Raw genomic sequence first — 23,440 nt, 5'->3', positions numbered from 1 at the left:
CCCATCACTCTCTCCCCCTGCACCTCCCATCACTCTCCCCCCCCCCTGCACCTCCCATCACTCCCCCCCCCCCTGCACCTCCCATCACTCTCCCCCCTGCACCTCCCATCACTCCCCCCCTGCACCTCCCATCACTCTCCCCCCCTGCACCTCCCATCACTCTCCCCCCCTGCACCTCCCATCACTCTCCCCCCCTGCACCTCCCATCACTCTCCCCCCCTGCACCTCCCATCACTCTCCCACCCATATCGGCAGCCCCCCAGCCCATTCCATGTCAGCATCCCCCCCCAAGTCAGCATCCCCCCCAAGTCAGCATCCCCCCCCCCAAGTCAGCATCCCCCCCCAAGTCAGCATCCCCCCCCAAGTCAGCATCCCCCCCCCAAGTCAGCATCTCCCCCCCAAGTCAGCATCCCCCCCCCCCAAGTCAGCACCCAGCATATCTCCCCCCCCCCCCAAAGTCAGCATCCAGCATGAATGAATGACAGCCCCCCCACGCATACCAGATGATGTTGGCGGCGGTAGCAGAGGTGGCGTCGGCGGCAACAGAGTCATTGGCGGCGGCGGTGGCAACAGGAGGAGAGGAGAGGAGAGGAGGTGGTGGTGGATGGCGGCGGTGATGGTGGCAACTAAAACTTATTTAAAATTGGTGGCGAGGTGAAGCAGGGGGAAGCGCGCTCTAGTAACAGACCCCAAAGTTCCGGGTCGCGGGACTGGTGGAGCGCGTTCCCCTGCTGGAGCCGGGAAGAGGGGTTAGGGGGATTAGAGGAAGCGCACGCGTTTGCTGGTGCGCGCTCCTAGAGGGCACAGACAGCATGCGGCCGCGAGGGTTTAACAGGGAAGGAGAGGAGGGAAGTTGAAGGGGGGCCGTCGCGGGCCGCACGGCGTGCCCCGGCGGGCCGTTTGCGGCCCGCGGGCCGTATGTTGTGCAGCCCTGTTTTAAACTGTAGCAAACTCATTGTGATGATACCATCTGTTAAGAGTTTTCCTGAACAAACATTTTGTTTAAAAACCAAATATTCCTCTTGCGGTTCTTAAATATATTGACAAGTATTTAAGTCTGCACACATCCTCTTATCTATAGTACACTCAGTGTAAAGGGAGTGGTGCATGATATCACTGATATGACACCAAAGGTGTGCTTGACTGATTTCTTGCCTCACTCATGTGACACCAATTCAGCACAAATGTAGCTCTGACAGAGAATGAAATGGCTAAAGCTGGAACAAGAAGTTCTTTTGTTACACAGTTTTACATTCTCAGCCAGAAACGTCACATACAGTACTTGTGGTTCACATTAAGCCTCAAGACCTATTGTTTGAGCCTTCACCAAGTAACACCACACCTTGAAATAAAGCTGCTATCTTAACAGGATGCAATAAATAATGTTAATACTGTTGTGTTTTGGTATGCACAGTGGAATAAGTGATTTAAGGAATGCAGGTGATAGACAGGGACTGGTCAGTTGAGTCCTCTGTGACCCAGAAATTGACCCTTTCGCAGTTGAAAGTCTTGTCAATTTCATTACCCCTGCTAATAAGAAACAATTGCAAAACAGACACAGCCCGTAAGACTGGTTCTACTGAAAAACAGTATAGTTATTGGATGCCTTTTAACATGTATTTATATACGAACTCACTCATTCATACAAGGATGGTCATTCGTGGCTTTTGGAAATAGGGATAACATCACAAAATGATCATTGAGTTTGCAGAGGAAGATATTTGGGAAGGATAGGGAGTTTCTGGGGCCTGACGAAAAATACAATATTAGGGAATTTTGACCGGCCATGGGTTTACAGCTGAGTTTGTAGTATTTACACCTTCATCTACTATGAAAGAGAGGAATAAATTAAATAAGAAACGACAACTCATGAAAAAGGTCCAAGTGAAGGACCAAAATGTTGATCCTTTTGATAAAGTTTATTTACTTTATTGGGAAGTCCATGTGAGTTGCCACTAGTTCTTTCATCTATGCCTGCATGTATTTTCTGCTAAGCACCTGTGGCAGCACTCCAGGAATTGGGAGTGTCCCACCATCGCAAAGTCTATGTGAAAGAGGAAGGGAGGCAAATAAAAAAACAAGACAATATCCACGCAGCAGGTATTTTCAAATTGGACCATTACCAATAACTAGTAAAACAAATATAGATATGGTTATAGACAGTGATTTATTTATTTTTTTCTACAAAAAAACGTTGAGGGAGCTCTGATGGGACCGGGTAGGGAGGGGGGTGTCGGGGGGGGGGGGGGGAATTATTTTGGACATGCGCAATATTATATACTATTTTTCCCATTTCAAAATCGTTTCAAATCTATCAATGTTATTATTTTTTGTAAATAATGATTACATTCTAATTGTTTTATTAAATATATCAAAAATAGTTTGTTTAGATTAGCACAATAATGTTATAAACGTTACCACGTGGTCTATGAAAAAAGGTACAGGAACTGTGTTCCCCCTGGGGAAAAAAAATCCCTGGGTTATAGATATGATGACTAGCCTGTTTCTTAGAGCTTCTGCTCTTAATATTTCTTTGGTTTTCTTAGCATGTTCTGGAGATTGTTTAGTATCTTTTTTTCTCTTGTGATGTGCGTTTCTAATTTAGAGCCTGTAATCTATAATTAAGATCTCTAGTTTTACCCACATAGTAATATTTGTAATGGGCAGAATGCTAAACAAAGTGCTTCTATACTGAGCTAACACAAATCCAAAACCTTGATCCTGAGCAAATGGTGTGCTAGTTAATGAAGATCCAGCTTAACAACTCTGTCATTATTATAATTTTTTTGTAAAGAAAATGTAATTGTTCGATACTTTCATACTTTGCCACACGCATTGGTGTGAAATAATGTGTTAATGGAAGCAGCATTTTTCATGAAATTGGCCCATCTGTTTTCAGTGTCTGAGTAATTTCTGTGACTAATATGTTCGTTAGCTTGTGCATAGCATTGAGAGACCGAGGTGAAACATATAGACCATGTCTCCTTCCTTAGTCAGGCAAATGTAGCATATGTGTTTTTAGTTGCACAAAAGTGTATTTATAGCTTTTTATAATTTATAATATGTTTATTAGTAAGTTATTTGACCTCTTAAAAAGTTGTGCAACTCTATATAGACATTACCACCCTGGAGGGGTTATATATCCATGTGTTTTTGCTCCCTTTTTTAATCAGGAACATATATGAAGTGGCCTCAAATACACTGCAAATCCATTCAAATTATTTCCCTGAAGCATTGGATGGGCTAAAATGGGCCATTTAATTCATGGCGGAACATCCTGTTAAGAATGTAAGGGCAGCACATTGTCTGCCTTATTAGAATTAATGAAGTCGGAATGGTAATCCCATGCTCGTACTGCTTTGGGCACAGGGCTGGTACAAATTGTGTAAGCTTTATAATTCCCTTGTTTTATGCTGTGCCAGCCTTTAAACTTGCCACTGGTTAAGAAACGCAGACATTGTCCCGCTTGTTTAGATGTCAATCAGAGGCTTAGAAATGGTCTGCAGCATATCCTGTTAATGACTGGCCTGGCACCGTCATTTTTGCAAAGAGTTTCCATTCTCGAAAATAGAAACAACGCAATACTAGTTAAATGTATCCTAAAATATTACTCACTGTCTCCCTATTAAGTATTTAACTATGAACATTGTTTCATGTTCTTTAGTTCTTTTCTCTCCTTCTGGTTTACAACACGCCTCCTTTGTAATCGCCCTTGAAATATATATCTTTTTTGCAGCATACGATTGGTTCATTCAACATTTGTATAATTAGGTCGGTTCCAGTAATGAGGCAATTGTAGCTGGAGTGTTCCCTTTAAAACAGTTACAGCAGGGATTACCTTGGCCAAACTCTCTTCATTTGGAGGGGTACGGGTATGCAGGATATTGCTTTATCTTCCATGGAATGAGGAAATAAAATTCTGGGAGTTAGTAAACAAGTGATTCATTTTCATGGCATTACTGAGGCTATTTCACACACACATTGGGAGAGCTGGGCAGTAAAATACTTGTGAAGTCAACTTAGATTGCAAGCTCTTTGGGCAGGGACTCCTTTGCCTATTTTTTTTGTCTGAAGCGCTTAGTCCCATTGTGTTATAATATTATGCAACATGTATTGTAAAGCGCTAGGTACCTGGATGGCACTATATAAATAAAGGTATGCATACAGTACATGTATTCATGCCATGCCATGCAATACATACATACATAATTATAAGAACTTGTAAGGACCTAATTCACCTTACCATGCCAGTGGTGTTGATAGGCTCTTCAGCTTTAGTGAAAGATATCCAAGTTTGTCATTCTAAATCAGGGTGTTATGGTATGTAGCGTTGCTTTCTCCTCCCCTCCCCCCCTCTGGGAGATTTACCCTAGCTACAGTCCTGTATGGTGCTCAGGAGATACTGAGTGTTCTGCGGTGTAGTGGGGAAACAGGACCGGCTCACGGTGATCGTAGATGTTCTTTCTTGGTTCCAGCGCCTCTAGTCATAGTGGGCTCCAGTAGAAATTAAGGCAATCTCCACCATGACAGTCTTTTATCCCCATACATCTGTCCGATAGATTGCGACTCAGCCAGATATATAAAAAGGGATGGTCTTTATTCAGCAGTCACTGCATGATGTTATTACAGTGATTGCAATCAGTTGTCAGGATAGCTTTCAGGCTCCTGGATGGTACAGGCCTGCTGGTAATGATGAGGCCTCACTAGAGAAGTGGAATGCACCCAGCCCATGAGGGACTGAGCACATGTCTTCCTCCCAGCCGGGAGGAGACTAGGCTTGCATTCTCATCCCTTGAAGGGGAAGAGGGAATGCCTGAACCTCACCCTGGGAGGGCTGGGTTCCACTCTATAATTTAGGACACCTCCTCTTTAGTGCAAAAGGGGAGGGCACAGGATTTGAATCCTTATTGGACACATGCAGACTCCCAGGTCATCTCAACTTCTGCCACTCACAGAGGCTGCAAGAGGGGGGGGAAACCCACAGGATAGCCTGTCTCTGTCTGGATCTTACTAGAACTTACATGACAGGTAAGGCAGAAAGTTAGCTGGCACAGCCATGGCTACACTCTCCCCTTAGGTGAAAAATCCCATGACCTCACTGAGATCCAATTTAGGTACCATCAAGTAACCTGGAATCTGCAAAACAAAACACAGGTTAAATCAGATATAGTCATAACCAAATACAGTACATAGAAAACTACCCTGGATCATCCACTGATTTCAGCGATGATAAGAATAATACTCTTTCAACTTGAAGAAGACTAACATCCCTATTTATAATATTTGGGTTCTGTACAACCCGTCCATTGTATAACTTGATCCAAATGTGGTACACCTTTGGAGGACCAGGCCTGGTTTCCACCCTGTCTTTACAGATGCTAGTACCCACTAACCATTCTCCCATCACACAGCGTATAGTGGAATCAGTATTAAAGATATGCTCTGAGGTCTTGGCTTTCAGATATTCTAATACGGCCTCCCTGAGCCACTCATGTCAGTGATTTTCTATCTCATCCATTATTGCCTCTGGCACATATGGGAATGTATATCCGTGAGACTGACGGTACCGATGGATTATGGCCCTATCAGCTCTACAAAATCTTAATATTTTCTGGACAGCTACTTGTCCAGGTAACACCCAAAACTTAGGTTCCCCACCTTCAACCTCTTGCGGAGGGCTTCAGCTATTTCTTCAGGCGTTAGGTTACCTGGCTCCCACCAGTGATCTCTAACTGGACCATTCACCAGCAGTAGCCGGTCCTGTCCATTCTGGCAGCATATCCCTGAAACATAAGATCACACCACTTAAGGGGTTCCTCTGACTGACATTCCATACTGGCACTGGTAACACTAGTGTCCCTCTGGGAAGGCACACTGGAGGTAGCTGATTGCTATGACAAGGAGGATTCCCTGAATGACCATTGAGACCCAGCTGATCTATCTACTGGTATCCTACTCTCATAGGGTATTTCTCCTTCTCCCAGCCGGGAAGAGACTTGGCTTACATCCTCATCCTTGAAGAAGAAGAGGGAATGCCTGAACCCCACCCTGTGAGGGCTGGGTTCATCTCTATAATTTAGGACACCTCCTCTTTGGTGTAAAAGGGGAGGGCACAGCATAGACATCCTTATTGGACACATGCAGACTCATAGGTCATATCCACTTCTGCCACTCACAGAGGCTGCAGGAGGGGGAAAACCCCACAGGATAGCCTGTCACTGTCTGGATCTTACTAGAACTTACGTGACAGGGAAGGCAGAAAGTTAGCTGGCCCAGCCATGGCTACAGGTATACAGAAATGTCTTGAGTCTCGGCCAAGTATATTACAAAATATACAGATATTACAGACTTTAATGTTCCCTCTAGTATGATTTGTTATGATATTCCTCACCCCACTGTAGTTGAACCCTATGGAAACACTGTGGTATTCTGAGTTATAATGGAATAGGTTCTGCTATCTAATCTAATGGAACAAAGTCAAACATTTGTATATTTTACAGGAAGAAGTGTTGCATGAATGAAGTAAAGTTGCATTTGACAAATGTGGATGAAGTAAAAAAGAAAAGGTTAATACCCACTGTTCAGAGAAAAAGAATCTTATCAGAGCAACTCTTAGGAACGGCGCGTGCTGCGCTATGCGCGCGCGTGGATTTTTAGTTGGCTGACGTTAGTCAGCCTTTCTATACAAGGGCCGCGCGCGCACGGCAGGGAGAGGGGAGCCGACAGACAGCGGCGAAGATGAGGAAATTAATCTTTTCGTACCGCTGCCTGCGCTCAAATGTATGTGTGTGTGTGTGCGTGCGTGCGTGCGCGTGTGCGCGCGTGTGTGTGTGTGTGTGTGTGTGTGTGTGTGTGTGTGTGTGTGTGTGTGTGTGTGTGTGTGAGTGTGTGTGTGTGTGTGTGTGTGTGTGTGTGTGTGTGTGTGTGTGTGTGTGTGTGTGTGTGTGTGTGTGTGTGTGTGTGTGTGTGTGTGTGTGTGTGTGTGTGTGTGTCAATGATTGCAGAAGTAAAAAAAAAAATATTTATTAAAGTTTTTTTTTTTCTTTAAAAAATCTTATCTAGCACTTCCTTTCACTCACACAACCCATTCACACACATATACACACGCATATATACATTACCTGCAGCTCCCGGCACTAAATACAGGAAAAGCATGCGGCACGTGCACGCGCGTTCGCATAGGAACGCACGGCCGCCTGCTGTATATAACAGCCCTTACACGCCAGCACAAGTTGTGAGGTACATTATTCAGGTTTCTGTAAGTTCTATCTACACACACACACACACACACACACACACACACACACACACACACACACACACACACACACACACGTAAGCACACCGTTGATTCTAGTTCACATATAAGGACCTTAATAAGCAAATATTTTACCAAAATATCTCAAGCAGTAAAAAACACCCTTCTATAGCATTAAGCACAAGTTGGCAGCTTTGCACTGTGGTAGCAAAATTACTACTACTAGATATAATTGGATATTCTCTTTCATTGGCCTTTTGAGGTCCAATGTCACAGACCCACCACAGGACAATGTGCCATTGCAGAGATAGAATGGTAGCACACTATTGTAATGTTTTCCATGGTACATATAACACTTTTAGGCGACATAGAAGCTATGCTGTGGAAATCTTTGTGAAAAAGCACAAAGGAAGTGTGTTGCAAATAATGAATGCACACTTGTAAATTCAGTCTCTATTTACAATCCCCATAATAATTTTTTTTTATTTGTACTACAGTATTTCTAATGTAATAATTTTGGCCAGTATAGTTAATACTCAGTGAGAACCGCCTCTACTTTCTTTTACGATTATATTAAAGGATTTGACAGACTTGTATAAGCATTTTAAAATCAACAAGCGGTCCTTTAAGAGAGCAAGCTAATATAGTATAATCCTCTGGTCAGTCTGGTGAGAAACAGCCTTGTGCTTACGTAAAGCACCAATCCACAGACTCTTTCTCTAGCTTTATGAGCTTAGTTTAATGAATGGCATTCATACTAGACATACAGATGAGAACAATTATTGTACACTTTTCTCAGCACAGAACAGACAATGGTTTGTTTTTAAAGACTGGAGGCAGAATAAAACATTATTTTAGTGTTTCCATTTCAGTCTGCCATTGCACCTTGTGATAGTGTGAAAATGTGTAATTTATTCTGTGTTTCATCACCAAAACCTGGATGAAGTTCTGTTTAGGGTCAAAACAATGAATAAATTAAACCGTTTCTCACATTTTCTTGGGCTGCTTAGTAATGGTGATTTACGATTTGTTCAGTTTTGGATATAGTTTGCAGCGCTTCAACTTTGCCCTGTGGTCTATTCTGATCAAAGTCTTTCTCCTGCAGGTTGATTGGTACAGAGTATACTTTAAAAGTCTCTAAAACAGGCTGAAGCAGTGCAATCGCTGCAGGGCTGCAGACCAATTGCGGGAATTTACTAGGAGTCCCAAGGCAGTAATCTCTAATAAAAAGCTTTGCTTTTTAGTATAGGCTTTGCAAAGTATTCAGTAGTCAGTGATCAGAGACTGATGAAAATGTGCTCTAACGGGTTTGGACTGGAACTAGACCATTGACCATGACTGAATAAAAAAAAATATATTTTTAGGACTTCAATTACGTTTTCCAAACTAGCTGACCCAAAGTACATCAATAACTTCAATTGGTGAATTTGGTATGTTTTTTAAAGGAGTACGTTTAGAAGCAAAATGTAAATTTTGAATTATGCCCTTTATTTTTTTTAAACTTTAGTCACTATTTCAATTGTTTTCAAATTTGTTCCAAAGTCTTGTTTTTATTACTTAACAGTCTATGAATAAAGTAACTATGGACACTCCCTTTTCTTGTTTTTCTCCTGCTTCTGCTCAGTCCCCAACTCCTCAAACACACATTTACCTCTCTGACCATCTCCTAACCTTTAGCCACACTCCACTACACCTACTTTACTTCACACACACATACAGAAACCTACATGCTCTAGACCCTCTCCAATTTTCTACATCTTTACAACCTCTGCTCTCGCCCAGCTCTACCCTTTCCTGCTCTGACCAAGCAACCTCTCTATACGATGGTACGCTCTCATCAGCCTTAGACAAAATGGCTCCCGCCACCACACGTTGGCCCCCGACAATCTAAGCCACAAGCATGGCACAGACACTTTATCCTCTACCTCCAAAAGTGCTCACGCACTGCTGAACCTAACTGGAGGCAATCCTGCTCTAAAGCAGACTTCCTCCACTATACAGGCATACCCCACATTAACATACGCAATGGGACCAGAGCATGTATTTAAAGCGAAAATGTTCTTAAAGTGAAGCACTCCCTTTTTCCCACTTATCGATGCATGTACTGTACTGCAATCATCATATACGTGCATAACTGATGTAAATAAGGTGTTTGTAACAGGCTCTATAGTCTCCCCGCTTGCGCACAGCTTCGGTACAGGTAGGGAGCCGGTATTGCTGTTCAGGACGTGCTGACAGGCGCATGCGAGAGCTGCCGTTTGCCTATTGGGCGATATGTCCTTACTCACGAGTGTACTTAAAGTGAGAGTCCTTAAACCGGGGTATGCCTGTAAATTCATAATCTCGTCCTATAACACAGACCTTTCCCTTGCCAAGCAAACCTATTTCTCTTCCCTCATACAAACTCGGTCCTCTAACCCTCAACACCTATTTGCCACCTTTAAGTCCTTTCTCTGCCAAATTACACCTGCACCACTTTTCCAACCTCACAGCCAGAGACCTTGCCACCCACTTCACAGACAAGATTAAGTCAATCAGACATGGCATCTCTACATGTCAAGTTCCACATGCATCACCTACCTCCCCTCACACACCTAAATCTGTCAGCTAATTTTCCTGCAAGCTTTTGTTCCAACATTCTCTCTCATTCCCTCTAGACTGTAAGCTCTCGCAAGCTGGGCCCTCATTACCTTCTGTATCAGTTTGTGCTGGTTTGTCCTTATTTGTATGTTACTGTTTATGTAATAAACAAATCTCAGCACCCCCATTGTACCGCTCTGTGGAATATGTTTGCGCTTTACAAATAATAATAATAATATATGATGCAGTCTTTTTCTCTTACATTCATCTTTTTTATTTTACCTTTCTTACTAAAGATGAAGATTGGCATTTTCTATTTGTTTGCCTTCTCTGGTTTATGTACAGTTCCAAAGTGCGGGGAAATCGTTTCAGGCGAGGAGGATCCTGATTGTGCAGCCCACACAACATAGACAAACAAATTCTTCAAAATGCAGGTCTCCTCTAGGGCAGAGATACAAAGTACTTCTCTACTCACAAGTTCATAATGCAATTCTTCATTTAATGTGACAGCCAGGAACAGAGGAGAAACAACATTTCAGGTCCCACATGGACCTTTCATCCTGGACGTAAAGGTTGTTCCTCCTCTGTTCTTGCCTGGCGCATTAAATGGAGAATTGCATTTTGATCTCTATGTACTTCTGTCATAGAGGAGACCTGCGTTTTGAAGAATTTGTTTTTCTCTGGTTTATGGCAATATCTGGCATCCATTTGAATACATCCTGTGACGTGACTTTTTGGGGAACTATATCTCAGAAACAGGAAGTGGTACAATGATAAAACAGGGTTCAAAATACTGGGACCAACCCTATTTTAAGTTGAGAAACTGTTTCAAGAAGTGGTATGGTAGTACTGTAATACAAAAGGTACAGTATTCCAGTTTATTACTATGGATAGTGGAATTTGATTACAATGCTATGTGTTTATTTTTATGTAGGGAGTTTTAATAATCCATGTACTGCATATGTAGTGTTTTCTATTGTTTGTAGTGTGTGACTTTCGTATAATTCTGTGAGCTATATGTAAAAAAAAGACAATTACACGTTTTATTCATGCTTTAATTAACAGGCACAATATTGGCTTTCCAATCATGGAATGTACATCAGATGGGAATTTCATCATATCAAAACCACGTGAAACTGGAGGCCTTATCTCTTTTGGCACTGTTGCAGAACAATTAGTGTATGAAATTGGAGATCCTCAACATTATCTTCTTCCTGATGTGTCTTGTGACTTTTCCCAGGTTTCCATTACAGAAATTCAAGGTCAGTGATTTGTGTTGACAATATTTTAACTGCATTTATTGTTATTAGGCTTGTCGTTGGCTAAACCATGTTATGCTAAACAACAAATACAGTCAATCTGGGTATCGCATAAATGTATTTATCGGTAACACGTATGTGTTCAGAAGTCATATAAACTATAACTGCAACAGACGATAATTTCTTCACCTGGTGGAGCTCTCACTTTAGACAAGCTGTTACTCATTAACCCTGCACAGAAGCTGTTACTTCTTATTCACTTATCCTTGCGATACCACTGCTAAAGCAATGTAGTGCTCCATAAAGGGAAAGCAGTACTTAGCACAGCACAAAGAAACACTACCAAGAGAGAGAACGTTAATGGACATTAACTTTTTTTTCTTGGGTAACTGATGTGAATTCAACAGGAGAGGATAAACCACAAATCGTTCAGATTTTCTCTTGCTAATAAAATACAAATAAAAAAAATAAAGAAGATGTTTCTCTCGCAGACTTCCTTCACTACAAATTTATGCTATCCTGTTTCAACTCTGCCCTCTCGCAAGCTAAACAAGCCTACTTTTCTGCACTAATCAACATGCACAAGTCTAACCCACGCCCACTGTTCTCTGTCTTTGACTCTCAACTCAAACCACCCTCAGCTGCCTCTCCTTCCTCCATCTCCGCTCAGGACTTTGCTGACTATTTTAAGGAAAAGGTGGAATCCATACGTCAGAACATCCCCTCTGTTTCTTCTTCCCATCCTACACCTCTTCCTAACTCTCCTCCTGCCTTCCTTGACTCTTTTTCCACTGTCTCAGAGGAGGATGTGTCGCTGTTGATCGCCACTTCTCCCTCTACCACTTGCCCTCTTGACCCCATTCCCTCCCATCTCCTAAAACCTCTTGCTCCTACTATAATCCCTACGCTCACACACATTTTTAACTCCTCCCTCTGCTCTGGAACCTTTCCATCCTCCTTCAAACATGCAACAGTCATACCATTACTCAAAAACAGCAAGCTTGACCCTATCTGTCTTTCTAACTATCGACCTGTCTCCCTCCTGCCTTTTGCCTCTAAACTCCTTGAACGTCTTGTATTCTCTCGCTTGCTCCATTTTCTCAACACCTTTTCTCTCCTAGACCCTCTACAATCTGGCTTCCGCACTGCTCACTCCACGGAAACAGCCCTCACTAAAATAACTGACGACCTCCATGCTGCCAAAGACAGAGGTCATTACACTCTGCTCATATTACTCGACCTCTCTGCAGCATTTGACACCGTGGACCACCCTCTTCTCCTTCACATTCTCCATACTCTTGGTATTCGGAACAAAGCTCTATCCTGGATCTCATCCTACCTCTCCCATCGTACTTTCAGTGTCTCTTCTGCTAACACCTCCTCCTCCTCTATTGATCTCTCTGTGAGGGTACCCCAGGGCTCTGTCCTGGGACCTCTTCTCTTTTCTCTGTACACACTCTCTCTAGGTGACCTAATAACATATTTTGGGTTTAAATATCACCTCTATGCTGACGACACACAAATATACTTTTCAACACCTGACCTTACACCTGCTATACAGACCAAAGTTTCTGAATGTCTCTCTGCTATATCATCCTGGATGGCCCTCCGTCGCCTTAAACTCAACATGGCTAAAACAGAGCTCCTCATACTTCCTCCCAAACCTGGCCCTACTACCTCCTTCCACATTACTGTTGGAACTACGATCATCCACCCAGTAGCCCAAGCACGCTGCCTAGGGGTCACACTCGACTCCTCTCTCACATTCGCCCCTCACATTCAAAACATTTCTAAAACTTGTCGCTTTTTCCTCCGCAATATAACAAAGATACGCCCTTTCCTCTGTTGCTCGACTGCTAAAACTCTGACTCAGGCCCTCATTCTCTCCCGTCTTGATTACTGTAACCTCCTGCTGTCCGGCCTTCCTGCCTCTCACCTGTCTCCCCTACAATCTATCCTAAATGCTGCTGCGAGAATCACTCTACTTTTTCCTAGATCTGTCTCAGCATCTCCCCTCCTGAAATCCCTCTCCTGACTTCCAATCAAATCCCGCATCTCACACTCCATTCTTCTCCTCACTTTTAGAGCTTTACACTCTTCTGCCCCTCCTTACATCTCAGCCCTAATTTCTCGCTATGCACCACCGCGACTCTTGCGTTCTGCTCAAGGATGTCTTCTCTCTACCCCCTTTTTATCTAAAGCCCTCTCCCGCCTTAAACCTTTTTCACTGACTGCCCCACACCTCTGGAATGCCCTTCCCCTCAGTACCCGACTAGCACCCTCTCTATCCACCTTTAGGACCCACCTTAAGACACACTTGCTTAAAGAAGCATATGAATAGCACTGTGGATATTCTGAACACATGACACATAAAGCTTGGCCCCCTGCAGACGCACTTACCAGAACTCCCTCCTACTGTCTCTGTACGTTCTCCCTACCTACCAATTAGATTGTAAGCTCCTCGGGGCAGGGACTCCTCTTCCTTAATGTTATGTTTGTCTAAAGCACTTATTCCCATGATCTGTTATTTATATTATCTGTTATTTATTCGATTACCACATGTATTACTACTGTGAAGCGCTATGTACATTAATGGCGCTATATAAATAAAGACATACAATACAATACAATGTCTTCATCTCGTCAAAGTCTCCAGCAATGGATATCAATTTTAATATCAATAATGCTGTTCTGTACAAATAAACAGCAATTATTGTTCTTTCAAGAGCTATTCAAGTCTCGGGTTTTTATAATGATACAACAGGACCAATGTATATATATATTTTACTATGCACAGTTGTCACTGCAGTTAAGAGGTCTAGTAGCCGTATTGGTGCTAGAGAAATAGAGTTGTTGTAGGCTGTGATACCTTTAAGAGGACACGGTTATAAGGTACATACCTTTCAAAACCACATATGTTTTTTTTCTCCAAGTATAAACTATGTATGAGGTTTGGAAAGCTCTGTATCCAACAGGTATGATTCCATCCATGAAGAACCCCGATGTTGGTTCCATAAGAGGTTTCACAACATACAATGAATCTACTATTTATTACTGATATTTTGTTTCCGAGTTGAAAATAGTTCTGTAAAACATGTATTGCAATACATATTTCCATGTCTGACAAGGTAAGGACATTTAGATTTTACAGTATGTCAGCAGTGTGCAAACTGGGGGGGCACAAGACTTTATTGGGGGGGCGCAGCGGTTACAGAGGCCCCTCGCTGAGAGTGCGAGGCCTCTGTAAATTTACTTACCCGCTTCAGACCACGCGTCTCCATGGCAATGTGGCGTCAAATGACGACCGTTACCATGGAGACGTGACGTGAAATGACGCCGCAGCGTCATTTGAAGCTTCATTGGAGGTAAGGGGGGGGGAGCGACCGAGGAGGAGAGCAGGCAGGGGAGGTGCAGCGCAGGAAGTTTGCGTATCCCTGCAGTATGTTAATAGAATAGAAGGTCTAGTTAGTAGGTGTCTTAGTGTAACATGAGTTTGCTTTGTATTCCTTTGTAAAAGTATGCATAACATTTCTTTAATAGGTATAGCGTGGTCAATATTGTAGGAAAACAAGATGCAGTTTGGGTTTGTGTATTTGAAAATGTGTCCAGCGTTGCTTGCTTATTACATCACATATTTAATTCAGTCATTTTAGCAATAGAGGTGAACAAAAACGTCACATAAATTTGCTAGTTTGGTGAATTTTAGGCATTCACTTTGGGGAAAAGTTTGTGAAGATATGAAAGTTTTCCACAGGTACCGTTCACCCAAACGTGCACCAACATTTGTACAGTAAGGTGCTGATCACGCCTAGAGGGATGGGCATCTTTTGGGGACACTTATTGGGTGAAGTGACCAAGGGACTTCTCTGGTACTGTGGACACGGTGTGGGGGTACACGGTGGTGGGACAACGCTTTGAACGGTAAGGTAGCTGCAACCATTAGTATTGCTATTGCATTTATGTGGTTTATGGTTATTCCTCACAGTAAAGGTTATTATTGTTATTATAATCTGTGGACTGTTATTAATAGTTCCTGCTCAGGGTTATCCCATACAATTGGGATCCAGTGCAGGTGGAGGCGCTGCCACTCAGTATATTTGTTTTCCCAGGCTCCCAGTAGCGGAGGTTCAGATCGATGTGAGCCGACAGGTACCGCCAGCACTAGTAGACCCTTCACATTAGAGGGAAAGAGGGTTACATGTACAAATACATAAAATTATTGCTATCTTGCCTAGAGGCATCAAACGTTTTTTTTATTTTTTACGAAAATTACAATATAGGACAGACGTACAATGTTAATGGATGTTAATGTTTGGCTCCAGAGTGATGAGGTACATTATATTGATAAATAGCTGGATAAAGCAAAGCTCAATAATGTTATGTTGTTAGTGAAAAATTGAATATTAACCTCCTAATGAACTTTTACCTTGCAAAAGACCTGATATAACACATTTGAACTTAAAATGAACTTTCACATGAACTTTCAGATAGTCATTTGGACTAGAAATATAGCAGATGGAGAATAGTCAGATTCCTTAAACATTTTTAGACTCAAGTGCTTTGACACGTACACCAGAAGGATTTGGGAAGCCAATATATTTTCATTTGTTTACCATGCTATTTGTCTTTTTGTGTTAATTTTAATGTGTCCTTTTACTGTACTTAACTTAAGCACATTGAAAACCAATAATGCTGTAAAACTATTTAGCACTGGAAGATCTGCATAGTATTCGCATGGTCTCTTGGTTTTCCCTAAAGCTTTGGTTGATGTGTTGTGGTCAGTCTTTATTGATGCTTTCCTTTTACTTCTTTAATAATGGTAAATAAAGGGTGCAAAAAACAAGTATTGCATATCAAGAGCACATCCTGATATATGTTAAAACAGTTTCATGAACATTACTCTGCAGGGACAGGCAGCATCCCATCTTTATACTATGCATCTCATATCCACCGACCTTGACCCCTTGCAGATGTACGTACCAGAACACCCTCCTTCTGTCTCTGTAAGTTCTCACCACTTACCACTTAGATTGTAAGCTCTTCGGGGCAGAGACACATTTTCTTAATGTTACTTGTATGTCTGAAGCGCTTATTCCCATTATGTGTTATATTATTATGTCACCTGTATTACTGCTGTGATGTGCTATGTATTGTATTATATGTCTTTATTTGTATAGCGCCATTAATGTACATAGCGCTTCACAGTAGTAATACACGTGGTAATCATATAAATAACAAATAATATAATATACATAACAGGTCATGGGAATAAGTGCTTCAGACAAACGTAACATTTAGGAAGAGGTGTCCATGCTCCGAGGAGCTTACAATCTAATTGGTATGTAGGAGGAACGTACAGAAACAGTAGGAGGGCATTTTGGTAAGTGCTTCTGCAGGGGGCCAAGCTTTATGTATCATGAGTCTAGTAATATCTTCGGTGCTAATCATATGCTTCTTTAAGCAAGTGTGTTTTAAAGGTGGATAGAGAGGGTGCTAGTCGGGTATTGAGGGGAAGGGCATTTCAGAGGTGTGGTACAGTCAGTGAGAAAGGTTTAAGGTGGGAGAGGGCTTTAGATACAAAGGGGGTAGAGAGAAGACATCCTTGAGCAGATTCAGTCGAGTGAGCAGTGCGGAAGCCAGATTGTAGAGGGTCTAAGAGAGAATAGGTGTTGAGAAAGTGGAGCAAGCGAGAGAATACAAGACGTTCAAGGAGTTTGGATGCAAAAGGCAGGAGGGAGACAGGTCGATAGTTAGAAAGACAGGTAGGGTCGAGCTTGCTGTTTTTGAGTAATGGTATAACGGTTGCATGTTTGAAGGAGGAGGGAAAGGTACCAGAATAGAGGGAGGTGTTAAATATGTGTGTGAGCATAGGGGTTATAGTAGGAACAAGATGTTTTAGGAGATGGGAGGGAATGGGGTCAAGAGGGCAAGTGGTAGAGGGAGAAAAGGCGATCAGTAGTGATACATTCTCCTCTGTGACAGCAGAAAAAGAGTCAAGGAAAGCAGGAGAAGAGTTAGGATGTACATGGATTGCGTTATATAAATAAAGATATACATACTGTACATACTGTACATACACTACTAAGAGATTGGCATTAAAATGAAACGGCAGTGACCTTTATGAGCTCCTTCAGCAGTAGAATCCTACAGCACAGTATATAAGCTTCCAATTAATAGAGGAAAATGCCTCAGTGACATTAATACTAATATTACGCACGGAAGGTGAGGCACGGTCGGAGGTGACACACAAGATCACACAGGCACTTGTTCAATATGCTGTGAAGATGCTTCCCAGAGCCGGAGAACAGTCCAGCTCCACTTCAATGAATGGGACTAAAATCTTCTACAGCTGAGGTAAGCAGCTTCCCAGAATGGGGTCTGTAACTGGCTAAGGATCAGGGTTGCAAGGTGGCTTCTCCAAAAATACTGGACACAATGGTAAAATATGTTATTTATAAATTATCTGACAGTTATGTCATTTTATCGAAAAAGTGTGCACCAATTTGCCCCATTTCACATTCTAGTTCGTAAAAAAAATTCTGGGGATTGAGTACCCTCGCACCATTTCATATTCTATTTTGTAAAAAAAATGCTGGAAGTTGCAGCAAACTGGGAGTGAAATTTTTAAAAAGGACATAACGGTCAGATCATTTATAAATTACACATAGTACCTGCAGTCATACTGTACACGGCGAGCAATACTGATCTTAATGCTCCTCTCCCACTACTTCCAAGATTGTTGCATCCTCTCACCGACCCTTATCCTCCCCCCCATCCTCTCACCCTCCCTTTATCCTTACTCCCCGTCCCTCATCATCATCATTTCACACCACCGCTTCTAGTCTATTACTACTACTCCTCCTCCTCATCTCACACCACCACCATCCTCCTCATCTCACACCACCATCCTCTTCATCTCACACCACCATCCTCCTCATCTCACACCACCATCCTCCTCATCTCACACCACCATCCTCCTCATCTCACACCACCATCCTCCTCATCTCACACCACCACCATCCTCCTCATCTCACACCACCATCCTCCTCATCTCATACCACCACCATCCTCCTCATCTCACACCACCATCCTCTTCATCTCACACCACCATCCTCCTCATCTCACACCACCATCCTCCTCATCTCACACCACCATCCTCCTCATCTCACACCACCATCCTCCTCATCTCACACCACCACCATCCTCCTCATCTCACACCACCATCCTCCTCATCTCATACCATCCTCTTCATTCTCCTCATACACCACCATCCTCCTCATACACCACCATCCTCCTCATATACCACCATCCCCCTCATATACCACCATCCTCCTCATACACCACCATCCTCCTTTCACACCACCATCCTCCTCATACACCACCATCCTCCTCATACACCACCATCCTCCTCTCACACCACCATCCTCCTCATACACCACCATCCTCCTCATACACCACCATCCTCCTCATACACCACCATCTTCCTCATACACCACCATCCTCCTCATACACCACCATCCTCCTCATACACCACCATCCTCCTCATACACCACCATCTTCCTCATACACCACCATCCTCCTCTCACACCACCATCCTCATCTCACATCACCATCCTCCTCATACACCACCATCCTCCTCTCACACCACCATCCTCATCTCACATCACCATCCTCCTCATACACTATCATCCTCCACAATCCTCCTCATACACCACCATCCTCCTCATCCTTCTCTCACACCACCACTACTAGTCTACTACTACTCCTCGTCCTCCTCATTTCACACCACCACCCCCTCCTCATCCTCCTTCCTCACCACCGCCCCCTCTTCCTTCCTCACCACCACTGACCCCTAATCACCCTCTCCCCTTGCTATCAAAATGTCTTACCTTTGGAGGTCCTCCTGGCAGACCATGGCACTGGAAGCTGTCACTGCAGTCGCAGGTCACATATTGCTGGTCCCACGAGGGGGGAAAGGGGGGCTCTGCCCACGCCATCCTCTGACAGATGCCACCCTCAGCATCATCATCAGGTGTCACGCTGCCCTCTTCCGCTCTAACCTGCACTGCAACTGGCTGCGTCTTACTCTGTTGCTGGCCGCTCGCTGCCGCACGCTTCAGTCCACTTCCGGCCGCACTTGCGCATCTTACTCTGCTCCTTGCTGCACTCCGCACTCGCACTGCCCGTCGCACGTTCAGAGAGGTAATACTGGATACATAGATGTCCGGTATTACCTCTCATTTTTTAGTGGATGAAGTGGCAAACACCGGTCTATCTGGCTCAAAACCGGACACCTGGCAATCCTACGTAAGAATGTAATTTAGCCTGTTAGCTTGAGTAATTGAGACGGACACCCAGGGCTGCCAACAGGGCGGGACAATGAGAATCAGAAAAACCAAGGTGGCGCTCTACTCTACCAATAATTACATTGTAACAATTAGTGAATATTATTAGGCTGAATAGCAGCCACCAAACAAGTGTTGAAAAACAAATCAAATATCTATAAGTGAGTGAATAGTAATATATATATATATATATATATATAACAATAAATAACCAGTATGTTCCTCCACTCAAACCCTTAGAAATAGAGACAAGTTCCTATTGCCTCTTCCAAACGAATTCACTAACAACAGGGGAGCGTAGGACATACCCAGGGAGAAAGAAATGAGAAACGACATAGGGCAGTATTGTTTAAACAAGGTGATGTCCACGCAGTGTAATGCCCTCCAATTGTTATACTCACAATGGAGTGGTGTTATCAAACATATCCCAAATCTGTGGCAATTTTGCAGATGTGGTATCAGGAAATCCAAGTGCTCTCAGTGAAGAGAAAGGAATAGAAATCGTGCAGATGGTATTGATATATAAATACACTTTTTATTAATAAAAGAACCCTTCAGAATCGAGGTTTACAGGAAATCAAATCTTTCGAGCATATAACACACAGATGACTCCTGACGAAGCTACGTGTTGCAGCGAAACGCGTAGAGTTGCATAGCGTACCAGTGACTCAGAAGGCAGAAAGAGAAGACGGAGAAAAGCCACTCCTTTTGGCTGTTGACGGCCGTGACTGGAACCGGAAGTGACGCCGCCTGATGAGATGGACCCGAGAGGAGCGGTGAGGTCGCGACTCACCCAACCTTTACGAAATCACTGCCAGATTTGTCTATATGCTCAAAAGATTTTATTTCCTGTCCCTCCTGGAGAGGGAGGAAAAAAGACATGAGGGGGAAATAAGATAAATACGTGAGGGTAGAACAGACAGAGAATGATATGGACATTGTAAGAAGATAAATACATGTGGGGGGATGGTGAGAGAGAGACATGCGGGGGGGAGGGAGAAAAGAGAGAAAGACATGATGTGGCGGAAGGAGAGAGAGATTCCTGAAGGGGGAGGATAGAGAAAGACGTGCTGGGGGGTGAGGTTTGATAGACACGCTGTGGGGATGGGGGGGGGGGGGACGAGAGAAAGACATGCTGGAGAGGTGGTAGGAGAGAGAAAGAGAAACTTGAAGGTTAAAGAGAATGACATGAAGGGGAAAAATAAGAGAGCCAAGAGGAAAGAGAGAGACATTGGAGGAAAGAAATAGATAAGGTTAAAACGAAATAGCGAACCCTATTAGTGGAAGGAAAGAATGAAAGACATTTGGAGTGGGGAGAGGAGAGAGACCTGCCTGGAGGGGGAGAGGAGAGAAATACATGCCGGGGGCGGAGAGAAGAGAAACATGCTGGGGGGGAGAGGAGTGGAAGACATGCTGGGGGGGAGAGAATGGAGACATGCTGGGGGCAGGAGAGTAGAGAAAGACTAGCGGGGTTAAGAAGAGAAATACATGAGAGGAAGGGAGAACAGAGACCCAGAAGGGGAAAAAAGATGGAATGGCTTAAAAGGGCGTTAGAGAGAGACATGATGAGGAAGAGGGGGGACAAAGGGACACGACGAGGCACAGTGGACCGAATGTGTTTGTCATAACATTTGCAGGGGCCCCATTGTTCAAGTTTGTTTTGGCCCCCAAAATTTTGTTGGAGGCCTTGCCGACACCTTAACCTGTACACTTCTACATTTATTTTTTAGGGAGCTTCATGATGAAAGGAGAAATATTGACAATAGACACGGAATGCTATTTTTTATTTATTTAGATATTTCTATCTCAATAAGAGATAGCAGTGCAATTCAATACTGTACAGCAGGCCTGCACAACTCCAGTCCTCGAGGGCCGCAAACAGGCCAGGTTTTGAGGATATCCCTACTTCAGCACAGCTGGCTAAATTAGTGTCTCATGTGACAAAGTGATGGTGAAAAAACAGGTATAATAAGATACTAGTGTTCACTAATAATTAAGTGAGTAAATAATACACATATAATAGTGTTAAACCTTAAAGTGACTATAAATAGTGCAACTATAAGAAATATATAATAAAAGTTGTAACCCCCTGCTCAAACCCTCTGGAAGGGACTGTCTTGGCTGGTCCCACATGATCGATACACTTTCTCACAACACAGGGGGAGCATGTGGGGAAAAAAACAACAAAGAAAACACACTAAGTGCAGACAATAAAGTACAATGGTGAAGCTTGAATTCAAACTTGGCTCCTATGTGCAGCCTACTCACAAGATGTTTGTAGGATAAGGGCAGTGACAGGATGGGTGGAATCTGGTGGGTCTTTCTGGACACAGACAGGAAGCAACTCGGGCTCAGAGGTCAGGTGCAAAGGTACATGGAGAAATAAAGAAAAACCTCCATGGTGCAGATCAATGATACAAAAGGTTATTTTATGGAATGCTAAAAATGTGGACTTACAATTTTGAAATACAATATAAACGTTTGTCACTAAAAGTGAATAGGAGTGTAAGTGATGGTTGCCGCAGCTCACCGCACCGCCTACGCCTCGAAGTTCCTGCACAACAGGCTTTCTGTGGTCCCCTCTCCACCATAATGTGTGGGGATCACCTCCAGCAGTTTCTCCGGCGCGATACGTCACTTCCGGTGTGCACGATCAGTTCCGTCGCGTCACTTCCGTTACGGCTCCAGATTGATAGCTTGCAGCACCAATCCTCTCAGTTCCTGGGCGGGTCCACTCTACGCGTTTCGCCAGTGGTATGGCTGGCTCCGTCAGGAGTATCCTGAGTAGGCTGCACATAGGAGCCAGGTTTGAATTCAAGCTTCACCATTGTACTTTATTGTCTGCACTTAGTGTGTTTTCGCACTTAGTGTGTTTTCGCACTTAGTGTGTTTTCTTTGTTGTTTTTTTTCCCACATGCTCCCCCTGGGTTGTGAGAAAGTGTAAATTAGTGTCTCAGTCATACTGAGCCACTAATTGAGCCAGCTGTGCTGAAGTAGGGATATCCTGAAAACCTGGCCTGTTTGCGGCCCTCGAGGACTGGAGTTGTGCAGGCCTGCTGTACAGTATTGCAAAAGTAACAATATGTGGCCTGGGGGTTCATCTGTGTCTGCACATTATGGTATAATAGTGATAATCACAGTGACTTGTGTGTATTTAATAAAACCTGCTATATTACTATTTCCTTTCATTTATTTTTTTTACTGTAGATGCTGAGGGTGGAGCAGTTAGTGTCCATGGAGCACGAGGAGTACCCCCTTCTTCACTTTATAAGGTTTTGTTTTGATTTTTAAATCAAATTCCTAAGACAATACAATTTTTCTGTGGTTTGAACATGCGCATAATATGCTTAACATAGTTCTATTGTATAGTAAAACATTTTTGACTGCCTTATAAACAAAAATAACAAACAGTGGACTTGGAGAGCTTTTTGTACTGTAATTCTCTGCCCTTCAGGCGGAGAGCCCCAATGCAACTCCTGGCTCCAAAATGTTCATGATATGTATAGGTTACTCATACATTTCTTAAATAAAGTATTTCGTGACCAGGTGTGTGCCACTTATCTTGATGGATTCAGAGCCACAGCTGTCTGCCCCGTGGGAGGACCAAATGCAGCGGAAAAAGGAAGGCGAACAGCTGAAAGCATTCTGAGAAGGTGTGTACACTAAGTGATACTTTAGATAAGTACAGGTTGTGCAAACCTGTAGCAGAGGTATTCACCTTTTTCCTGCATCAGGACCGCAGTGACTCGCCTCTGACATTGCAGAAGAGGAAGTCTTCATTTTCTGTTCACAGCAGACTGATGGCTCAAGGATTTTTACAGCATGTCATAAAGGCACCGTAAATGTTAAAAGGGCAGTTCTTCCAAAAGTATTTTGGGGTAAACTGCAGCCCACTTAAACAACATTCAGTTTTTCTTTACAGATTTCACCGTCATAAAGTTTGAGTTATGCAAACCCTGAGAGAAAGAAACCCCCCCCAAAAAATAATATATATATAT

The 23,440-nt window shown here is 43.3% G+C and overlaps 1 protein-coding gene across 3 annotated transcripts in view; it reads left to right on the top strand.

Moving 5' to 3' along the window:
* LOC142502068 (uncharacterized) overlaps nt 1-23,440 on the top strand; it is a 142,157-nt gene that overhangs the window by 71,625 nt on the left and 47,092 nt on the right. For all 3 annotated transcript variants that reach the window (XM_075612893.1, XM_075612879.1, XM_075612885.1), the window contains 3 exons: nt 10,904-11,100; nt 22,650-22,714; nt 22,989-23,095. In XM_075612893.1, the coding sequence (XP_075469008.1) occupies nt 10,904-11,100; nt 22,650-22,714; nt 22,989-23,095 (369 nt within the window). The remainder of the gene's footprint in view (nt 1-10,903; nt 11,101-22,649; nt 22,715-22,988; nt 23,096-23,440) is intronic.

Source organism: Ascaphus truei, chromosome 1 (genome assembly GCF_040206685.1).
Source record: "Ascaphus truei isolate aAscTru1 chromosome 1, aAscTru1.hap1, whole genome shotgun sequence".
In the NCBI taxonomy this organism is placed as follows: Eukaryota; Metazoa; Chordata; class Amphibia; order Anura; family Ascaphidae; genus Ascaphus; species Ascaphus truei.
This window is presented reverse-complemented; position numbering and strand designations above follow the sequence as displayed.